At 40.9% G+C, this 22847-nt stretch overlaps 1 protein-coding gene across 4 annotated transcripts in view; it reads left to right on the top strand.

Annotated features, from left to right (window-relative positions):
- Positions 1–22847, top strand: part of sipa1l3 (signal-induced proliferation-associated 1 like 3) — a 192572-nt gene that overhangs the window by 114167 nt on the left and 55558 nt on the right. For 3 of the 4 annotated variants that reach the window (XM_067974935.1, XM_067974936.1, XM_067974934.1), the window contains exons 11-12: positions 13770–14018; positions 16246–16392. In XM_067974935.1, coding sequence (XP_067831036.1) covers positions 13770–14018; positions 16246–16392 — 396 coding nt within the window. The remainder of the gene's footprint in view (positions 1–13769; positions 14019–16245; positions 16393–22847) is intronic. The other variant, XM_067974937.1, reaches the window with a different exon arrangement.

Below are 22847 nucleotides of genomic sequence, written 5' to 3'. Positions count from 1 at the left end.
CTCACTGATGTCCTGTTTTAAGGTGGATTCAAGAAGCACAGTAGAAAGAGTGACCCTGAGTCACTTGTGAAACTATCACAAGTCAAATTGCAACGGTGATCTGGAACATTGGAGTTGAACAAGAGTAGATTCTGGCTTGAAGCTAGAGTTCGTACCTTTTGGATTTTCAGCATGTTTTTTTTTTGATTTGAGTACATGTAAAAGTCATTCCTAGGGGAAGGAGAGGCAAGACATGTAGTTCAGTGTAAACTGAGCTGCAGTCTGGAATCCTTTCATCAGCGGAAAATGCTTAAACTATTTTTTAATGTAAGGAATCTTACAACACCAGGTTATAGTCCAACAAATTTATTTTAAAATCACAAGCTTTCGGAGATTATCCCCTTCGTCAGATGAAGGGGATAATCTCCGAAAGCTTGTGATTTTAAAATAAATTTGTTGGACTATAACCTGGTGTTGTAAGATTCCTTACATTTGTCCACCCCAGTCCATCACCGGCATCTCCACATCATATTTTTTAATGGAAAGTGCTTGTGAAAAGATACCAATATTTCTACCAATTACAAAACAGAAGATAACCTTTTCAAATAACATTCTACACTCCGGAGCAGGAACACTGATTTTTTTTCCCCTCCTGAGTTCAATGGTGCCGAGACCTCCTGTAGCCAGGAATTGTACCTGGCGCTTTCTGGTCTCTGTTACTTGGTACTGGTCCTGAAATACGTGGACTTCTGTGCTGCGTATTTAACTCGCATTGCAACAGCTAGCATTTATATAGAACCATTGGCTTTCCTTCCTATTGATCTGACTCAGACTTTTTCTTACTTTGTCCACAGCTGTTCCTCTCCGTTTTTACTATCCCTTTGTCATTTTCTCTGCCTCTTTTGCATCAGCACCTATACTTTGCAAATGGTTCTTGCCCTATGTGCATATACAGTACATTCCTCCTAATTGTTGCTTCATCTCCTCTAGGCTCATGTATCTGACCGCCATGAGCCTGCCTTACTCTTCTGTTGGTGGGTAGCATGTAGCCATTACATGACATGACTCAGGCTGCAATAACAATCCTGTAAGTGCACTGACTCCTCAGTTGACTGACTCATAATCTGACATAGTCTTAACACACATGGCTTTTATTTAAAATAAATATATACTATTTTCTTGGAGGAAGTGCTTGTGAAGCCGCAGCTGCATAATGGGTCTGATGACTCTACTGTGACTTCTTGGACACTTGAGAGTGTCCTCGCCCGTCATCATGACGCTGCCCTAAACTTGACCACAGTGCGGATGGCCAGAGCAGGAAGGATCTAATCATGTAGGCCTTCATGGGACTAAGAAGCATTTCCTTTTCTGTCAAACGCCGAGAGCATTTTGTAATCTTTGCAGGTCCAGAAGTGATGTTAAGGATTGAATGTAATTGTACAAATAATGAGAGCGCACCCTTCAGGTTTTCATACCAGATTGTGTGCTCGGTCTTGTCCGAACCCGCACAGCTGGTGCGCAGCCAGAACTCCCAAAAGAAGTCTGAAAGTTAGGAAATAATGATGCCCATCCCCAGGATCAGGCATTACATATTACACCAGAGTTACGCAATCAGCCACAGGCTCAAGCCTCCCCTCCAGTCTGCATTGTAGAAGTTTGGCCGGTTTTGAAGACTTATCTGCCCAGTTAAATTCTAGTGTCGTTTAGCCCCATCCCATATGGTGTATGTGTGCTGTGTGCCTCCCTCCTGCTGACTTCTGAGACTAATCAAGTAAGTGAAATGAGTGACTCAAAGGATTATGAATTAGGGAAGGGAATAGGGGTAAATTTGGAATGGAATGTTGGATGCCTAGGAGTGATTACAAGACTGATAACTATATTTTTGGGGGGAGGGGTGCTAACTAAGATATGCATGAGAGAGCTGAGTGAATGCATAGGTTTTGCTGAAGGGTGTGACTGTTTTTTAAACGTGATATTCCTGAGGTATATTTAATCCAGATAATCCTGAGGTATATTTGAAATGCAGTTTCAAGGTAACTAAATGTTATTGTCACAAGATCTAATTTTAGAATTTTTCTAGCTGTTAATTTAAACTTATTTTTATTGCTGCAGTTCCACCAGTGACTCAATGAAATACCAAATAATACAAACCAGGAAGATCCCAGGATCGACTCCATTCTGTTCTCTGTGGAGATGACAACCAGGGTGCAGTAGACTCAATCCACCTCTAGGCTTAGAGGGGAAATCAGACAGGGTTTCCACTCCTAATCACTGTCCAGTGGCCCATGCTGGAAAGTACATGTAGGGACATCTGGTGAGAACAAGATTGGCTTGGCTATTAATGCCTCCCACAGTTAGTTAGCCTGCCAACATTCGTACATGAAAAAGGCCACTTAGACAGTGTACCATTTATTACATTAAAATGTTATGTAAGAGTACATTTCCTGTCTACACACGTCGCTTCCTGTGTCACAATTTTTGGTCATGCTTTTCATGTCAACATTTAACATGGAAAATGCCGGTGTAATGAGATATCCCTATGTAAACGGGTCCCGGTGATGCTATATTTGCAGGCTGCAGCCACCGGGTGCTATTGCAGTTCCACTACCCTGTACCACTGTATCCTCTGGCACTTCGTAACCAACGCCTTAGGAAATCTACCAGTAAAAGGAAAAACTGTTGATGCTGGAAATACACAGCAGGTCAGTCAGTATCTGCAAAGGGGCAAGACAAGCCATTCGTCTTTCAGGTTTGTACTCCTCCAATGGTGAATGATTACACATCTGAAATCTTATAGCTTGTCTTGTCCCTTTACAGATGCTGACTAACCTGTGGTGTATTTCCCAACATTTCTATTTTAATTTTAGAGCATGTAGTAGATGGCTAATGAGAAACTAGTATAATCAGGGATGGCGCCTTAAAGAGAAGGAGGCAGTAAATGAGTTGGGTGGGGGAAACAGACTCCTTTCAAATATAAGGTTTGGCAAATTTGGTGAATGGGTACTATTGCCATTTGGATACATACTAAAAACCAATTCCAGTATTTACAGAGAATTCCAGTTTAACTCTAGCATCTTTGTTGTGTTCCCTTCATTTCTGATCCCTATTTCTTTTGTTTAAATAGTTAGTGCTAATTTCATATTGCGGTTTGAAAGAGTTACCACTCCACGTTCACCCCAAAAAGAATGCAGCAGAGAAAGGCCTCGTTGAGAGATTTAAAATAGTAGATGAGATTGAAAAGATAAATCTGGAAGAGTATTTCAGTGCTATGACAGGACAAGGGGGCCCTGGTTCACTTGCGCATGGCAAATTTCAGATTGTTGTCAGGAAGATCTTTTATGCAGAGAGTGATTAATACATGGAATGTCCTTCTAGATAGGATAGTGGAGACAGAAGCCTTGAAATCATTTCAGAAAGTGTGTGTTGTGCAGAAGCCATGTTTCTTTCTGAATTGATGAGCTGGGATGGACCAAAGGGCTGTCTTAAACTGTATCTCTCTTGTAATCAGCAGAGATGATGGTCATTAATCCAAGAATGCTTCGACATCCAGTGTGGTAATTCAGCTCCTCTTGTGCTACCGGGCTCGGTAATGTTTACGAGCCTGTACCCTTAATGAGTTTGTCTGCGCTTGCTGTTTGAACCAAAATCACTGAGGACAGAACAAATTTAAAATTGGGACTCTTAAGAGTTGATTTTAAAGGTGCTCCTCATGGTGAGGCTCCCTCTGCAAATCCCCATGAAGTAAAAGTGACTGCTCACCATAATCACCAAGTATTGAAATAAAATGGAAATTGGTCACTTTCCCCGTTTCATTACAAACCCCACCCTTGGTTATAAGGTTGTTACAATTTTACTTGACCTCTGCTTTTAATGTGTTTATACATCTTGTTTTTAATATTTATGAAACAATGCTGTGCTGTAGGTCATTCGCCTCACCATACAGCTCATTATGATGTGGACAGTGCTGCGCTCTCAGGGATATTTAACTGCGGGTGGAGTGATTTTTCCCTTTTTAATTGAAAATGTTGTTTTCCAGCAGTAACATTGTCCTCTCAACTTGCTCGAAGACCCAGGGTGTAGTGTGTTCACAGCTGAACTGACTTCTCATCCGGACGTGACCAGTGAATGCCGGATGATTTTGTTTTTTTTTCCCCTTCCATTGTGACTCATTATTCTTCTGCTGTTTTTAACACAAAGCCGCCTTTTCAAGCTTTTGTGCTGTGCTCTTTGCACGGGGCTAGTTTTGGCTTGTCTGAGCCAAGGGGGAGGAGGGGAAATGAAACACAATGTGAAAAGAGTACAGTTCGCTTTTTAATTGGCAGGACTTTAGAATCAGAGTACGACTCCTTCTCAAAGGCATCAAACCTGGCCATTTATAACCCTTTTGAACAGCGCAAATTTACTTTGAATGCAGATAAAATGCCTTCTGAATAGGGGAAGCAGCTTTAGGCTGCCTGCGTCACAGTGACTCGCATTTAGGTTACGGCCCTAACTTTAAGTCATTTACTTAGGTCTTCTTTTCAAAACTAGTGCGGCTTGCATGGAATCAGTACATCGCTGGCATCATATTCTGTTGTAAATCCTATTCTGTTGTAAATATCCCAGTAAAACACGATTGGAAAATCTGCAACTGGCCCCAACTGAGAGTGGCTCAGGGATGACTGTCTAAACCCAGCTTGCCTCTTTTGGGGGAACTCAGCAGTGTAGAAATTTGGCTGCTGTGCTTTTTCCATCTATTAAAGTGCTAATGTTTCTGTGGAAATAATTTGTGCTAATATATTTAGAAATGAATGGAAGTGAAACATTTTAACCATCAAAACAGCAATGTAATAATATTTGAAAGAAAAACCCCCACAAGTGTTATATGTTAAAGGGAAGCTATACTGAGTTTCTATGCAGTCCTGTAAAATCTATTTTTGGCAGGTGCCCAGTGTACTTGAGCTTGCTTTTGTTATAAAATATAATCCCTTTGATGGATTAGCCTGGATTGTGATGGACTAGCTCTGCCTTAAACAACAAATTTTCCCAATGTACTGCATTATTAATGTGTGGCAATTTGATTAGCACTTACCTGCTGCACCACCCTGTACTGCCAAGTGTGTGGAGTTATGTTTATACCATAGAAAGTGAAGCCAGAAACAACTAAATGTAATTTTAGTTTCACTTACAGCGCCCTTCTCTTCAATAGAAGTTGATCTAATACGCAACTAAGAGCAAAATTTAAGTGAAATCTGCTCTTGAGCATTCAAAGTTGCTTAATTCAAATTACTGCCTAATTCAGATGTTTTCATCTAGAAAAAAACGACTGATTAATCATGAGAAGACTGTAGTTCATATCTCTGAACTCCAAGGCGAGTTAGTTAATTAAAACACATCCTATCTGTGTTTGATGGTGTTTAAAGAAATGGTTTTATGCTGTTTTCAGAAAGGTTTCTTCATTCCCACATGTTTTGAACTTCAGTAAATTTGGATATTATTTCACTGAGTGTTAAAAGGGGAATCCTTATCTCTCTCCTTGATCGCAATCGACATTGCATGCATTTGGATTCCACGTGTTCACTCCATGGTAAAATACCACAGTCTGTTCAGTACATGCTTCTATAGTATAGTTGTCTGCAAATTGTCACCCATTAAGCAACTTGTCTTCCATGTGACTTGCATTTTATTTGTGTTTTTACAAAAGATTCATGACTGAATAATGTCTGGTAGAAGTAGACTATTCTGCCCAAAGTGGGTCGCTCCAACAAGGGTCACTTTCTTTTAGTATATTATCCTTTCACCGTGGGCTCTAGGTTTGAATGAAGCTCATTCTGATAAGTTGAAAGCCTCCTTCAAATTGGAGCAGCAACAACCCAGTTCCTGCCGGGCATGGATCCACAACACACAATTGCATCTAATGTAGCATTAATTTGGTAATCTCAATTAGACCGCAATTGTGGCTTCGGCGCAATAGTGGATGTTCTTCTGACGCTTGGGGCTCAGACATGTTGGGGCAGAATGGAGGAAACTTTCAGTCTGGATCAAACCCGTGCTGGATGCTGACACTGGGTGTCTGAAATACAAAGTGTACCATTTCCCAACCACTAATATCTTCTTTGTTTTGATGTCTACAAAAGTAGCTTCTACTGGTTAAAAACATTTTAAACAGATTTGGTGAGTGAAAAGTTTTGCCAAATTGAATGCCATGCAATCCCTTTTTTGTTTCTGTGCTGCTTGTGCACCAGCAGATCAGTTATGTGAAATAGCAGAGAGGGTACTGTTACATTACATTTGTATTGTATGCCCTTGTTAGGAGACAGAATAAATCACCACGAGGAGGACATTTTCAAGTGAAAAGTAAATGGAAGCATGATGTCACAGCTGAACTTTTTCTGTTTCTCCCCTTCCCCTTCTGAAGATGTTGACCCCCTTGCTGGGGTATAGTTCCATGATGCCCTCTGGCATCTCGGTCCAGTGGTCATTACCTTCAACAGGGGGTGGAGGTGGAGTCGGGGGTGGGGGGGGGTGTGGGGAACCACAGATCCTCCTCACCCAGGGTCCAAGCATGTGCACTTCCAACAGAGGTCACTCGACGAGTGATCGGCTGAGGCCAAATGTAGTGGCTCTAATGCTCCCTCAGCTAAGATTAGCTAACACACCACGGTCTCTTCCTATCCATAAGATTGAGCTACTCACTGAATAAACCTACTGAACCGCTGGGGATGCACAGATATAAACTTTAAATGAAAATGCTTTTCCGTCTTTTAAGGAGAATATTTCAGTCATGATACTGGTTAATCTTCAGGATGAGTAAGTAATTATAACAAAATGTGGGATGATCCAGTTTTAATGTAGAGTTTTGCACAGATCATTCTGACCACGCCTGCTTTGTGGTTTCAGAGTGACTACTAAAAACATGTTGGGGCAGTTTTATTTTATATTTGGTAAAAGTTGTAAGCTTGTGCATGAGTGTGTCAGGGCTGACTAACCAAAGTTGACATTTCATAAACGAAAACTCCCCAATATTCTACCTTGTGTTGGATTGAGAATGTGCTGTCATTTCAAAACCTTCCCTCTCTCCTGTACAGAAAGGCCTCAAGACTGTTAGCAGCTTGTTAAAGGGAGTTCCAGGTAACCTAAAGCTGAAGAGAGTTATGAAAGATCGTAAAATTTAGTTGATGTTTTGGCAACGCCTCTTATAAATCCATGGTCATGGAAGAATTATGTTTGCTGTGTGTGAATTATGCAGTGAATCATTGTACTGTTTTTAACAAGATTTGTAGATTTGTTGCTGCTAGTGGACAGGCTCGGGATGGGTGGGGGAGGGGAGGTGTGTGGCATGTGCGTGTCTTTTAAAATGTCAATGTGAAATGTGGTGAGGGTGTCTCAATCCAGTTCCTATTGGGCTACGGCCCGGAATTTGGAGCTGTTTGGCATTATCACTGAGTGTACAAGATAGCTTGGGGGAGGGAATGGAAAATGGTGCAGGTGGAGTGCTTGAGTTTGGTGCTGGGGCAAGTTATTGGGACAGAGTAGAGAGAGCTTTACTGTCCACAAAGTCATGTTATACCTAACCTGGGAGTGCTGGAAAATGATTCCATTCCCCAGCACCAACATCCCTCTCCTCCAGTGAGCAAAACAAAATCCACAAAACAAAAACTTTTTTTTTTAAACCAGCTCCAAAGATCAATAACAAAACCTATAACTGGCAAAGAACTAACCCTAGTCTGACTCTCAGTGGGGTATCTGTCTACTCGGTCCCCAAAGTGGCAAGATGGAAGGAGAAAAAGGGTAGAAAATATAAAATCCAAATTTGTCAGCAACTTTTCAAGACTAGCTTTATGAAAATTCGATGTAGACCCTGAAATTGCTATGCACAGTATTTGAGGGGTGGTGTTTTCTGCTTCAGTGCTCAATAGGCCTACGATTTTCTGCCCATTATAATACAGGCAGGGTAAGCGCTGAAGCAAAAAACCCCAGCTAATAACTTTGTACTAAATTAATTTATTAGCTTTTTAATGGAGTCAAATAAGCAGTTTAATGCTTCTGCTAGAATTATGACAAATTAATGTTGTATGAATGTTTATTGTTTGCACACTAATATCGCACAGTAGTGTTGTATTACCCACATTACAACAGTGACTACACTTCAGAAAAGCATTAATTGACTGTAAAGCGCTTTGGGACATCCTGAGGTTATGAAAGGCGTTAAATAAATGCAAGTCATTTTTCTTTAGTTTGCACGTTCTAATAACCATTAAGCAGGATGTTTTTCAGTATAGTCAGCTCTGCCTTTCTATTTTGCTTTTTAAAATAAAATTGTACAGAAAATTAGCCTTTTTTTGTAATCTTCACTTAGAGTGTGTGGGTGTCAAAAGGTAACTGGCCTCCTCATAGGATTAAGCCCAAATATTTTATAACTGAGATTACCCAGTTAATGAGGAATTAGCTGATATTTTATCCATATAGAGGCAGTTACCACGTGGTGATGTGTCTGAAATCTTTTTAATATAAAATCTATATAATGCATTGGAAATTAATGAATTTCCATCAAATTTAATGTTTCAATTTTAATTCCTGAAATGTGGTGGAAGCAGGATGGACAATGAGAAGCACTAGAATAAGATTTGTGGCACTGAGCCCAGCTTGATCATGACAGCCTCACTCATGAGTTATCAGGCCAGCCCACACGTATCTCGCTGAAGGAGACATTGGGAATGTAGAGCAAAGCCCCTTTGTCAGTGCTTTTGAAAAACAAGACTAATTTTGCACAAAAATCAAACAGAATACTTGAAAACAGGTATCAACCTGTTCAAAAAGAATGCATTTTATTTCCTTGGCCAAGATGATGGAATGATAGCAGCAGTTGAGGAACCAATTGGGGAACAGGCTATTTTAGATCTAATATTATGTAATGAGACAGGGCTAATTAGCAATCTTATGGTTAAGGATCCACTGGGGGAGAGTGATCATAATATGATAGAATTTCATATTGAGTTTGAGAGTGATGTAGTTAAGTCTGAAACTAGGGTCTTAAATTTAAACAAAGACAATTACGTAGATACAAGGGGCGAGTTGGCTAAGGTAGATTGGGAAATTAGATGAAAAGATATGACGGTAGATAAGCAATGACAAACATTTAAATAAATAATTCCTAATTGTCAACGAATATACATTCCTTTGAGGAATAAAAACTCCACAGGAAAAGTGATCCAACCACAGCTAGCGAGAGAAGTTAAGGATAGTATTAGATTAAAAGAAGAGGCTTACAATGTTGCCAAAAAGAATAGTAAGACTGAGGATTGGGAGGGTTTTAGAACTCACCAAAGGATGACCAAGAATTTGATAGAGGGAGAGAATTGAATATGAGAGTAAACTAGAAAGAAATATAAAAACAGATTGTAAGAGCTTTTACAAGTATGTAAAAGGGAAGCGATTAATGAAAGTAAACGTGGGTCCTTTTAGAGGCAGAGATGGGAGAAATTATAATGGGGAATAAGGAAATGGCAGAGACGTTAAACAAATATTTTGTATCTGTCTTCACAGTAGAAGACATTAAAAAAAACGTACCGGAAATAGTGGGAAACCAAGATTCTAATGGGAATGAGGAACTTAAATTAATTAAGATTAGTAAAGAAAAAGTACTGGAGAAATTAATAGGACTAAAAGCCAACAAGTCCCCTGGACCTGATAGTCTACATCCTAGGGTTTTAAAAGAGGTGGATGCATTGGTTTTGATCTTCCAGAATTCCCTAGATTCTAGAACAGTCCACATGGATTGGAAGGTAGCAAATATAACCCCGCTATTCAAGAAAGGAGAGAGAGAGAGAGAGAGAGAAAACAGGGAACCATAGGCCAGTTAGCCTGCCATCAGTTGTTGGGAAAATGCTAGACTATTAAGGACGTGGTAACAGGGCACTTAGAAAATTAAAGTATGATTAGGCAGAGTCAACACGGTATTATGAAAGGGAAATCGTGTTTGACAAATCTTAGTTTTTTGAGGGTGTAACTAGCAGGGTAGATAAGGGGGAAACCAATGGATGTAATATATTTGGATTTTCAAAAGGCATTCGATAAGGTACCATACAAGAGGTTGTTATACAAGATTGGGGCTCATGGGATTGGGGGTAATATATTAGCATGGGTTGAAGATTGGTTAACGGACAGAAAATAGAGTGTAGGAATAAACAGGTCATTTTCGGGTTGGCAGGTTGAAACTTGTGGGCTGCCGCAACGATCCGTGCTTGGGCCTCAGCTGTTTACAGTATATATCAATGACTTAGATGAGGGGACAGAGTGTAGTGTATCCAAGTTTGTTGACGATACAAAGCTAGGTGGGAAAGTAAGCTGTGAGGAGGACGCAGGCTGCAAAGGGATATAGGCAGATTAAATGAGTGGGCGAGAAGGTGGCAGATGGAGTGTAATGTGGGGAAATGTGAAATTATCCACTTTGGTAGGAAGAATACAAAAGCAGAATATTTTTTAAAAAGCGAGAGACTAAGAAATGTTGGTAGTCAGGGGGATTTGGGTGTCCTTGTACACGAATCACAAAGTTAACATGCAGGTACAGCAAACAATTAGGGAAGCAAATAGTATGTTGGCCTTTATTGCAAGGGAGTTGGACTATTAGAGTAAGGACGTCTTGCTGCACTTGTATGGTCTCACCAGAGCCCTATATATGGAGTACTGTGTAGTTTTGTTCCCCTTACCTAAGGAAGGATATACTTGCCTTAGAGGTGGTCCATCAAAGGTTCACTCGATTGGTTCCTGGGATGAGAGGGGTGTTCTATGAGGAGAGTTTGAGTAGAATGGGCCTATATTCTCTGGAGTTTAGAAGCTTGAGAGGTGATCTCATTGAAATGTATAAAATTCTTAGAGGGCTTGACAGGGTAGATGCTGAGAGGCTGTTTACCCTGGCTGGAGAGTCTAGAACTAAGGATCATAGTCTCAAGATAAGGGGTTGGCCATTTAGGACTGAGATGAGGAAACATTTCTTCACTAAGTGTTGCGAATCTTTGGAATTCTCTAACCCGGGGGCAGTGGATGCTCAGTCGTTGAGTGTTTTCAAGACTGAGATCGATAGATTTTTGGATACTAAGGGAATCAAGGGATTTGGAGATGGGGAGGGCAAGTGGAGTTGAGGTCGAAGATCAGTCATGATCTTATTGAACGGCAGAGCAGGCTCGAGGGGCCATATGGCCTACTGCTGCTCCTATTTCTCACACAGTAATGCTGCAAGCTACTCTTTATTTTATTTCAATCCTTGAAAGTCAACACAAACTTCTTTCACTCAGTGAGCCTGAAGTTGCTGAATTTGGATACAATCTGCTGAATGGAGGGAAAGGATGGAGGAGGGGGTATTTCATCAAGTGGAACAGGTACATTGGTGGTCCTTGCCCTTTGTCAACAGAGGCAGAGTAGCACTGACAGTCCCTGTGGAAGAATCTGTGCCCCGACAGTGTCAGTTCCACCACTCTAAGTAAATGGTTGGAAAACAGCAGCAGTGGGTCATTAGAAGAGAAATTGGGGTTTAAATTATAATTCTGTGCTCTGTCAAATTAGTAGTTTAATGGATACATAAGAATGGAGGACCTATTGAAAACTCAGCCAAATCCACACAGATGTTGAATTAATAACTTGTAAGTCATTGCGGCAAATGTATGTGTTTGTTTTCACATAGAATCACACAGCACAGAAACAGGCCATTCAGCCCAACTGGTCCATGCCAGTGTTTATGCTCCACAAGAGGCTCCTTCCACCCTACTTCATCTAACCCCATCAGCATATCCTATTTTTTTTCTCCCTCATGTGTTTATATATAGCATTCCCCTTGAATGCATCTATGCTATTTGTCTCAACTACTCCATGCAATAGCTTTCACCAGTACAGTCCCGCACAGTGAACCCTGGTTCTTTAGTCAGTCTCTATTTCCTGCCCCCCCCCCTCCCATTTTTTGGGTTAGTTTTCTGACTGTTCTTTTGAGACCTCTTGCACAGTATGCCATTCCAGACCAGTGTTTATTGCCTTGCCTGCTGAGAAAAGAGATCATTTGTTATGAAGCAGCCCAAGCATGCTTGAAGAAACATTTTTGCCTTCTCTAAACTAAACTAAATTTTATGAGTGACTTCTTCTGTTTGGACAAAGTGTTTCCTTTTACAAATATGACCATGCTTGGAATCGTCTGTCTTGGCATCCTGCACATCTGAAGTGTCCTCTCCTTTGGATTCAAAATTCATTTAATTGGCTTCTCACCAAGCTTGATAAGTGGCTTCCTTGCGGGCTGCTTGTGAAAGGGGGCTTGCTGGGAGCCGTCTGTTTTTGATTGTGAACAGCCTATCCTTAGACAGTAATGTTACTTTGGCCGTTTTCACAAAACCATTTGATTTGGATTCCGACCAAGTTTTGGCAGATGTGTTCCTGTCCTCAGACTTGTATTCTAGCTTCTGAAAAGAAAGCCCAGACAACATCTGTTCCCAGCCTACGAAAGCAGCAAAGCGACTGGTTCATGGGTGCCTCCAGTGGCGCCCATGATTTGGCTGCTCGGAGAGTTACATCGAATCTACAGCACAGAAATGGGCCGTTTGGCCCAACTGGTCTATGCCGGTGTTTATGCTGCACACGAGCCTCCTCCTACTTCATCTCACCCTATCAGCATACTCTTCTATTCCTTCCTCCTTTGTGTGCTTATCCAGCTTCTCCTTACATGCATCAGTGCTATTCACCTCAACTATTCCTTGTGATAGTACATTCCACATTCTTACCTCTCTCTGGGTAAAGAATTTTCTCCTGAATTCCCTATTGGATTTATTCGTGACTACCTTATATTTATGCCCTCTAGTTTTGGACTCCCCCCACAAGTGGAAACATTTTCTCTACATCCAACCTATCAAACCCTTTCATTATATTCGAGATCTCTATAGGTCACCCCTTCAGCTGCTGCCTTTTTTCTAGATAAAAGACCCCCATTCCTGTTCAGCCTTTCCTGATAAGTATCTCCTCTCAGTTCTGGTATCATTGTGAATCTTTTTTGCACCTTCTCCAATGCCTCCAAGTTACCAGAGCAGTGTGGTTTGACTTAGCATTTGCGTGTTTTTTTTTGTTGCCATTTTTCCCTCTTCTCCTCGCGGTGCAGACTCTTACTAGGGTACGACTCCACAGGTGTGTGATGCTCTCTGGTGCTCCTCTCAAGGGTCTATTCTTCAGGTGTGAGTGTGGATGGAGAGACATTTTAACTGTAGAGGACATACAGCTAAACCCAAACTATCCGCACGTACACACGTCCAACGGGGCTCGTTGGATAGCAATCAAGAGTTGGAGATCTGGCTGGTTTTGCCATCCCTAAACGAGGGTTGCCGAGACTAGTTGTAGCACCTCTCCTGCCTCCCCAGCTGAGATCAGCATAGACTGGGGGTTTAACCTGCGACCTTCTGGTCAAGTAACCATACAGAAAGAAGCGAGTAACAATGACAAAGTGCCTTGTATAAAACCCAAGCAAACACATTGTGGCAAGACAGTCATTTCATTGGTGATGCCACAAATATTGAATTGAATTTATTGGAACTTAAGTCACCCGTTACTCAGCGCTACAGTATCCCAGAATCATCTGAATACTTGCTGTTCAAAAGACCCAGTGAGACAAAATGTTCTTTCCTTTGTGACCTGCAGAGAAATTACATTGCCACTGTATTATAAATAGCAGCAATCTTGAGTTTTGCTCTTTAAAATACTTGCTTTTATGAAACATCATTTGAGCAGTTGATGAGATCATTGCCTTAATTCCGTCACTAATACCTTGCCTCCATTTGCTCCAGGGGTTGCTCTGAATTGTATGAAATGCACACAGTGGACAGTAAAACTGAGAACGAATGTATGCCCCCTGGATTGAGACCACCGTACAGAAACAGTACGCTACAGTGGAGCGGTCCCACAACTCACAGCACGTCACAGTCCCAGCGATGGGTAGGGACTGGACATACTCAGATATCAAGCCGGAACCAGACCTCAAAACAACAGGGAGTCCCTGTTGCATACAGTGATCCACAAGCAAAGAACAGCAAGAGGCAAGTCCTTTCATCTAGAGCTGTCTAGAAAAGAGAAGGCTGAGGGGTGACCAGATAGAGGCCTTTAAGATTATGAAAGGGTTTGATAGGGTAGACGTGGAGAAAATGTTTCCGCTTGTGGGGGAGACCAAAACTAGGGGCCATAAATATAAGGTAGTCACTAATAAATCCCATAGAGAATTCAGGAGAAACTTCTTTACCCAGAGAGCAGTTAGAATGTGGAACTCGCTACCACAAAGAGTAGTTGAGGCTAATAGGATAGATGCATTTAAGGGGAAGCTGTATAAACACACGAGGGGAAAAAGGAATAGAAGGTTACGTTGATAGGGTGGGAGGAAGCTCGTGTGGAACATAAACACCAGTTGGGCCGAATGGCCTGTTTTTGTGCTGTAATTTCTATGTACTGCTGTCCCCAATTTAAAATATTCTTCAGCCACCGATTTTTTAGTATTAGACATCTGTCAAACCTCAACCTATTGGATGAATTAAGAATTGTTTGGGGTTGGGTGGGTGAACGGCTTTGTTCTCAACATGATTTTAAGTGTTCATTGTATTCATTGCAAAAGGTCTTTGTTTCTATTCTTCTGATTCCTCCAGTGCAGTTGTTTTCTTTTTTACGCTCATTGAGGTGAGAGATGCAAGTGCTGGGTAATGGAACGCTTCCTGTTTCCTGCATCCATTGTCAGCATCAAGTACTCCCAGGTTATGGTTGGCTATAGCATAGCTAAATGCAGAAGAAAGCTCCCTCTACTCTGCCCCCACAACGTGTAGCAACACAACTTCAAACTAGTGTGACTTTATTTTCCATTTCCCACACCAACTATCTGCTCTCTGAGTGAGATTACCAATTAGAGTGTTAGTTGGTACAGTTTTGCACTGTAGCCCCATGTCCACTAGGAAATTGGGTTGAGACTGGATTTCTTTCTTATACTGGACTGCATTTTGAACCAAGATCTGGTGGTGAAAGACAGTGTCTAATCCACTTACTTTTCTGACTCCAAATATGCAGGCACTGGAAGGTAATCAATGGTTTGTTGTTCTACCTCTTGACTCTCCCCCCTTATTCCCAGAAAAATATACTGATCATCGACTGATTTATGTACATGTCACCCTAAGGTCAAGGAAATGTTCAGCATTATGCTGTCATTTCTAACCATATATACATTGAGCAATTAGAACAGGATGAAGTACTTCTGAAAATGCTTTTACACTCCCACCATCAGCTGCGCTCGAGTATAAATGACCAGCTCAGCACAAAAATGCGGGTCTGTGAATTTGTTATCGGATGAAAGTCATCTATCGCAACAAGCTAAATCTACAGAGTTGGTCCTTAATGTTTGCAACTTTTAGCAATGTTCTTCCTAATTTACACTGAAGCCAAGCAGGCCTACAAAGATCAACACCAGTTGACAAATGTTTGAGGAATCTTCCAAAACGGGAACAAAGCCAACCACTAAAGTTCAAGTGAATAAATGTGTAGAACAAGATTGCACGTTGTGAGGGTTTTTTTTGTTTAAAAAGATGTGAAATACCCATCAGTTCTAAGCAGCCTAAGTTTGCTTAGTATTTTCTTTCGTGCTGTATTTGAATGTAAGCCAGCTGTGAATTGTCTGTTTTTAGTTGTGAACAGTATATCCTTGTACAGTAATATTACTTGGTTATTTCCAAAAATATTTGGCTCGGGTTTTCATCCGGTTTCGACAGTTGAGTCCCTGCCATCAGAATTGAATTTCTTTCTTACTGGCTGCAAAAACTGGACACCATGTGTTCCCTGCTGGGGTGAGCAGGAAGGTAACGTGAACAGTCTTTGTATGGGCGAAAGGGTCTCCGTACAGACAAAGATGCAATGTCAGATTTCGAGCAAATATCCATATAATAAATTGACTAGATTACATTCAGTTGGGGAGAAAAGGCCAACTATTGTGCAGATACTTAATGCAGTAATTTGGAAAAGATGACTAAGATCTTGTACTCTACTCAGATGTTCTAGAACATGTTCCACTGTTGACAATTATGTGATGATATTCATATCTTACTGTAGTTACCTTCGCTGCCATTGTCCAAACATGACAGACACCCATGTAATAAAGTGTACATCAGCACTGCCACGTAGGATATGTAAATTCTACGGCAGGGTAATTCAATCAGTGTAAATAAATTGTCATTAAATATCGAGTGCCAGTTTTAGTCAAAGTGGAATTTGTCAAGCATTCCATTTATCTTACAGACCGGTTAGTTATCCAGAAACTTTGTACAATGCAGCATTGCCAGCAGTAGCCGAAAGAATTCAGCCATTTCGTAACCCTTCCGGAAGCTTCTCTTCGCCCGGGTCTGGAGGCATTCTGTCCAGTCGGCACAAAGTCATTGTTGACAGGTAGGAACGATGCGGCATGCTTTTATACCGTCTAACACTGTGGTGTGGGGACTGTGGGTGGTTTCTGTTTCTGATACACCGATCCTGTTCAGTGCAGCTATAAATATGCAGGATCTTGGTTTCCAATATTTATTTCCTTCTACAGTGCAACTTGCGCTAGCTCAGCAATAAATCTGCTGTACAATCCTGCGCCCTGGATTGAGTGGTGGTTTGGGTTATATTTCAGTGATGTACCAAGCCCAATTTTTCAACCAGGTTATAAGTACTCAGTGCTTCACTAAGTATTACATTTTTTAATATTCTTTTAGAATTACTTAGAACGTACAGCACAGAAACAGGCCATTCGGCTCAATAGGTCTATGCCAGTGTTTATGCTCCACACAAGCTTCCTCCCACCCTTCTTCATTTAACCCCATCAGCATATCCTTCTATTCCTTTCTCCCTCATGTGTTTATCTAGCTTCCCCTGAAATGCATCTATGCTATTCACCTCAACTCCTCGAGGTAGCGGGTTCCACATTCTAACCACTCTCTGGGTAAAGAGGTTTCTCCTTTTGGTTCTGTGGTCTTTCTCGGAATGGTGGATGGACTCTGGGGGAGGTTCAGTGAAGGAACCTGCTGCTGATCACGTCATGGATTTTTATATAATTTAGTTTGTCTAAAATGATCACCCAAAAATTAATACTGCTTTTGTCCACGCAAGCATTATATAGAGAATAACGAGAAATGTTGGATACGCACAGCAGGTCGATGAGCACTGAAAAGAAAGACAGGTTAACATTTCACGTACAGCCCTTCATCAGAAATTGACTCTAATGAAGAGTTACCCTTGAAACATTAACCTGTATCTTCTCTCTTGGATGCTGAATGCCTTGCTGTGTACTTCCAGTATTTTCTGTTCTTATTTCAGATTTCCAGCTTTCACAATTTTCTTCTGAATCTGCATAGTTGAGAGACTCTGGTTATATTATAAACTGCAAAAGTGAGCCTCTGACGTTTTGCACAGTTCAAACTCTCGGGTGACACAGAAGATCTCCCTGGGTGTGAAATTGTAAAATGTCCTTTTTGCAAGCTTTCCATTCATTCTGGATTTCACCTCTCTCTCCTATTACTATGCTCACACTGAGCAGCATTGTGATACTTGAGTTTAGCTTCATTTGACGGGTTTTCATTTGAAACAGGAATGTTGTGAGCTGGTATATGACAGGAAAGAGGCAGTTTAATGAAAGGTTTTCATTATCCTGTAGACACTATAAATCCACACAAAGCTTATGTATATAAGATTTTAGATCAAGTTATTGCAGATCATATCAACCTTTATTTAGTACTGTAGTCATTTTACTAAAGTTTCATTTCCATCCGTGCCTTGTACCTTAATATATTCTGTAATAAAAACAGAAGATACTAGAAATACGCAGCAGCTCCACCAGTTTCGGTGCAGTGAAGACCGTTTTCTGTTTTAAGTGTAGACCCTTTGTAGAATTCTGATGAAAGGTCTACATGCAGATGCACACTTAGCTTCACAGATGTTGATGGATGTGCTGTGTACGTCAAAACATTTTCAATTTTTTTTTAAATTTCAGATTTCCAACATTTATAGTTTTTCTTTCTAATCACTTAAAATTCTGAGCCAGCGCAAAGCTTTAGCACAGGATATAAATGGTAAAACTATAAATGTGTCTCCTGCCTGTGGAACTAACTTCCAGACAGTGTCATTACCTGGAACAGACCCCTTTATACAGAACTTTAAAGGAACATGCACTAGGCCATGGAAAATCTGTTGGTTTTCCTGTTGGCCCCAACTCCATGTGTTTCTCTGCTCTGAACAACAAATGGGATCAAGTTCCTAGATGTTTGTGTGGCTTCCTTACAAATGCCACTTATTGCTACTTGTTATGCTGTTTAGCATATAATACCAAAAAAAGTTGGAAATGCACAGCAGGTTAGCGAACATATGAAACAAAAAGCTGGTTTCAGATGACCGCTCTTTCAATACGGACTGATCTATGCATTTCCAGCATTTTGTTCTTTAATACAAAAAAGAAAATCTGTGAAGCTTAAGGTTTAGTTCCTTTGGTGGAAAAGAGGTGAACTTGCAATGATTCTGCATCGTAACCCCTGTTCGAAGCACAGGAGTAATCTCACACAAGCAGAGGGAGTAATCAGAGGACACAGATTTAAGGTAATTGACAAAAGAGCCAGAGATGAGATGAGGGAAATTATTTTTACACAGCGAGTTATGATCTGGAATGCGCTGCCTGAAAGGGTGGTGGAAGCAGATTCAATAGTAACTTTCAAAAGGGATTTGAATAAATTCTTGAAGGGAGAAATTTTGCAGGGCTAATGGGGAAAGGGCAGGGGAATGGGACTAATTGTATAGCTCTTTCAAAGAGTCAGCACAGGCATGATGGGCCGAATGGCGGCCTTCTGTGCTGTAATATTCAATGATTCTATGAATAAGGCCTCTACATAACAGCAGTTAGTTGATTTTCTATCTCCAGAAAAACTGGAACTGAGAATTATTAAGATACTTGATTCTGATCACATCCAAATCACAGGTTGTCAGAGTCTATGTTTATGAAGCACTTTGTGTAGCTCCCATTTTGATGTTTGTCACTACACAAAAGATATCTTAGTACCTGAGCTTCACTGGAGTATCAGTCATCAGAATAGGAGCTTTATCAACTTTCTAAGTTACTTCTGTACCCCAACATCTACCTTCGGTTGGATAAGGAGGTAGTCTGCTCCATTTCTTCATCCTACCTTTGCTGCTTGGAAAGAGGCCACTGAAGAATGGGTGTGAATGACAAGAGTGCGCTGTGATTGTTGCTTCCTTTTCTGGGAAATATCATGCCTCATCTTCACTGATAGAGTAAAGTTTGTGACCACAGTAAAGTTTCATTGTGCTGTATTGATCTCCACTGGGGTGGTGATAGGAGCACTGCGGTTGTTTCCGCAACCCTAGGCTACAAAAAGTCAAGCAGGGTTCCTGCCCTTGACTTGCTGTCCAGTGACCCCTTTGCTGGAAAGTGTGCGTGTTTGGGCATTGAATGAGAATACGATTATGCTTGGTTGTGATTCTTTTACCCTCCTCCCCACCCCCAAAGTGGTTGAAAAGTGTATTAATTCTCCAGCTTTACATCTGAAGAATGACCACTTTGAGGTATGAGGGGGCTACTAGAGCTTGTGGAGTTGTGCTGCAATAGGAGTTGGTGCCTTCTAAAGATCAGTGTAGAAAATAAACCATAATTAAACTTTTCCACAAATAAAAACACACAATTCTCTTGTGTATAGATACATTTTTAGCTATGCCTAACAAATTTCTCGTGATTACATTTGTTTCTGGTGATCATCGCAGTAGAGAGGAAGGAGAAAGAGATGCACAGATGGCATTGTCCTCATGTTCTTGTCGTAACATGCAATCTTCTGACATCCCTGCGGACTGAGAGTTCCGGAGGACCTCACAGCTAGATGGCCATGGTGTTCAGACAAGTCTGAATAGTCTGCTTTGTACAGTAACTCTCTCGACAGTATTGTCTTGGCAAGAATATTTCATGATTCCTCAATCTCACATTGCAGATTGCAGTTTTTATTTTGTCCCCAGTTTCTAGAAGTTTAAAAAAATAAATGTAGTGCACCCTTTCATTGTTTGCACACTGTCACTTGTACTAATGTGTAATTATTTGCTTAAAATGATTGAGTCGGGACATTCAATCTGCACACTCTTCAAAGCTGCTTAGTCCAGCTGTTGACCATTTCAGGTAAAGGAGCTAACAAAGACTTACATTTATGTAGTGCCCCTCACGTTCTCAGGACATCCCAAAGTACTTTATAGCCAATGAAGCACTTTAGAAATGTAGTCACTGTTGTAATGTAATGAGGCTGACCAGTTGAAAGAAATGTTTCAAAATTCTTTCTAGTTCCACCTTTAAGTGAAGACCATGTGGTTTGTGCACTCGCTCTGCTAACCACCTGCTTTATATCTGAGTTTCTGATGTGGGGGCGAAAGAGGGAAAAGTTTGCAGGTTAACAATATGAACAGGCACGACCTCTACTCTTCATTCCCATATTCTGTATCTGTGATTTGTCAGGAGCTTTGGAGATCAGGGGAAGGGAGTGAGAGCAGAAATCAGTTATGGTGAAAATGCAAACCACATGTTCTTGAGAAAGTTCTCTACTGTCTAACATAGAATTTGGTGTTCTCTCTCTTCCCCTCCCCCTCGTGCCATGGCACAGTGAGTTGGCCCAGTCAAGAGCTGAGTCATCCAGTTATGATCCCCACTGTGGGGGCAGTTAGCTGATCTCAGTCAGGGCGTACTATGGTTTGCTTCAGCTTCCCTAGTTAGGGAGGGGGAAACTGGCTAAGGTGAGATAACACCTGAGAATGAGAAACTTGGTTGCTTGAGGAGGTTTGCACTGAGTAGGTAGATTTCATCTGCCACACTTTTTTTGAATTGAGAAACCCAAGTGAATGGCCAAGGCTCATAGCACAGGACACCATCAAGGTCAACAGGGGAAGATAAAGTAAATCAGGAATTAGTGATTAGCTGACACCAGGTTTGTGTTTTAAAAGCCTGAAGTTTGTGGAAGAAAGGACTGAGCAGGTATGGAATACCAAAGTTTTGAGTAAGAGTATTAAGAACGCAATGATTTTAATGCTGCGGAGATGTAATGAAAAGGAAGAGCATGGGGGGGATAAGATATTTGGAGCTAAAAAGGAATACGAAAGAAAATTCAGAAGTGCACTGATCGTAGAATTTTATCAATAAAATTGTGAAAGAGATGAGATGTGATGAGTGGGGTTGGCAGCTAGAGGGATTGTCCAATAAACGACTAGCTTTTTTCTTGTACCTTGTGCATGAGTGCAAGGGGGGAGCTGCAACAGCCTTCAAAAGATACAGGAGCAGTTTTCAAAGTTTTGGACCAACTTGGGCTTTATAAAGACTTGAGTGTTCAGGAGCGGAACACACAGAAAGGGAAGTGAACTTGTTGAAGATATGAATTTCATTTGAGGCCAGAAAAGATGGTGAGGTGAAGAATGTAAGAAGATAAATAATTATGGTCAGAGGTGGTAACTGTGAGACTTGTGAGATCCATGAAGAAACTGTGTATTTTGCAAGGTTGAAGAAACTAAATTTTCATTGCCTCATGGAGATGATCAAGATGTTTGGTATTTAGCCATTGCGAGAGTACCAGTGGTTCTGAGAAGCGGTTTTCATAACCTCCTGCTGCATTGTTTAGTCAGAGGAAGCTATATGAGAGAATGCAATTATAATAGATATGAGTTACAGGGTAGTAAAATGGCTCCTCATTTTTCCCTTCTCAGTGGGATAGGACTCTTCCTTCACATACGATTTTATGTATTTTTTAAAGTGGTATGTGTGAATTTCATACTTGTTTTTTTTTAAATTCCATTTATGAAAACATAGCAACCCAGATGTGCTGTGTTACTGCACTGTGCAATTTTGAGGAATTCAGATTGCAGAAGAGTCTTGTTGTGCTCAGTCATTGACCTGTGATCTGCCAATCATTCCAAAACAGTGTCCCATGTATTTAAAAACGTCCATTTGTAAGACTTCTGAATGTCCCTTTTAAATTTCCTTTTCAATGGAAATAAATATCAAGTGACTGTAACATCCATCAGGTGGCACCAAATGAATAATGGACAAATTACATTACATTACCAGTTACGTGGATAATTAGAGAAGCTGGGATTGTTCTTCTTAAAGCAGAGAAGGTTGAGAGGAGATTTGATAGAAGTGTTCAAAATCGTGAAGGGTTTAGATAAAGTAAATAAAGAGAAACTGTTCCCAGTGGCAGAAGGGTCGAGAACCAGAGGACACAGATTTAAAGTGATTGGCAAAAGAACCAAAGGCGACATGAGGAAAAACTTGTTTACTCAGTGAGCAGTTATGATCTGGAATGCACTGCCTGAAAGAGTGGTGGAAGCAGATTCAATAGTAACTTTCAAAAAGGAATTGGATAAATACTTGAAGAGAAAATTTTGCAGGGCTGTGGGGAAAGAGCAGGGGAATGGGACTAACTGGATTGCTCTTACAAAGAATTGGCACCGGCTAGATGGGCCAAATGGCCTCCTTCTGTGCTGTAACCATCCTATGATTCTGTGAAATGATGGAGTGACGAATCTGTAAAGAAGTCTGGTCAACTTCTGTGATGAATACCATCCAGATGCTGTCCCAACGCAGGTACCTTGGGTGCAAATAGTTAATATCTAAAACTCGTTCTTAAAAAAAAAATTACTGCTGAAATTCAACAAAGGAAATTAGAATTTGTAGGATGTGTAACTTTGTTGTGCTCCAGGTGATGTGGCATTGTTCAAATTTGGCAGGCTTTCAGCCATTACAGCAGTGGCTTTCAAAGTGTGAAGGTTGTGGTTGCCAGGGTAATATTTGGTGCAGTGCGACACAATTCCTCTTTCACCTGGTGTATTCTAAA

The sequence above is a fragment of the Heptranchias perlo genome, chromosome 41 (genome assembly GCF_035084215.1).
Source record: "Heptranchias perlo isolate sHepPer1 chromosome 41, sHepPer1.hap1, whole genome shotgun sequence".
Lineage (NCBI taxonomy): Eukaryota > Metazoa > Chordata > Chondrichthyes > Hexanchiformes > Hexanchidae > Heptranchias > Heptranchias perlo.
This window is presented reverse-complemented; position numbering and strand designations above follow the sequence as displayed.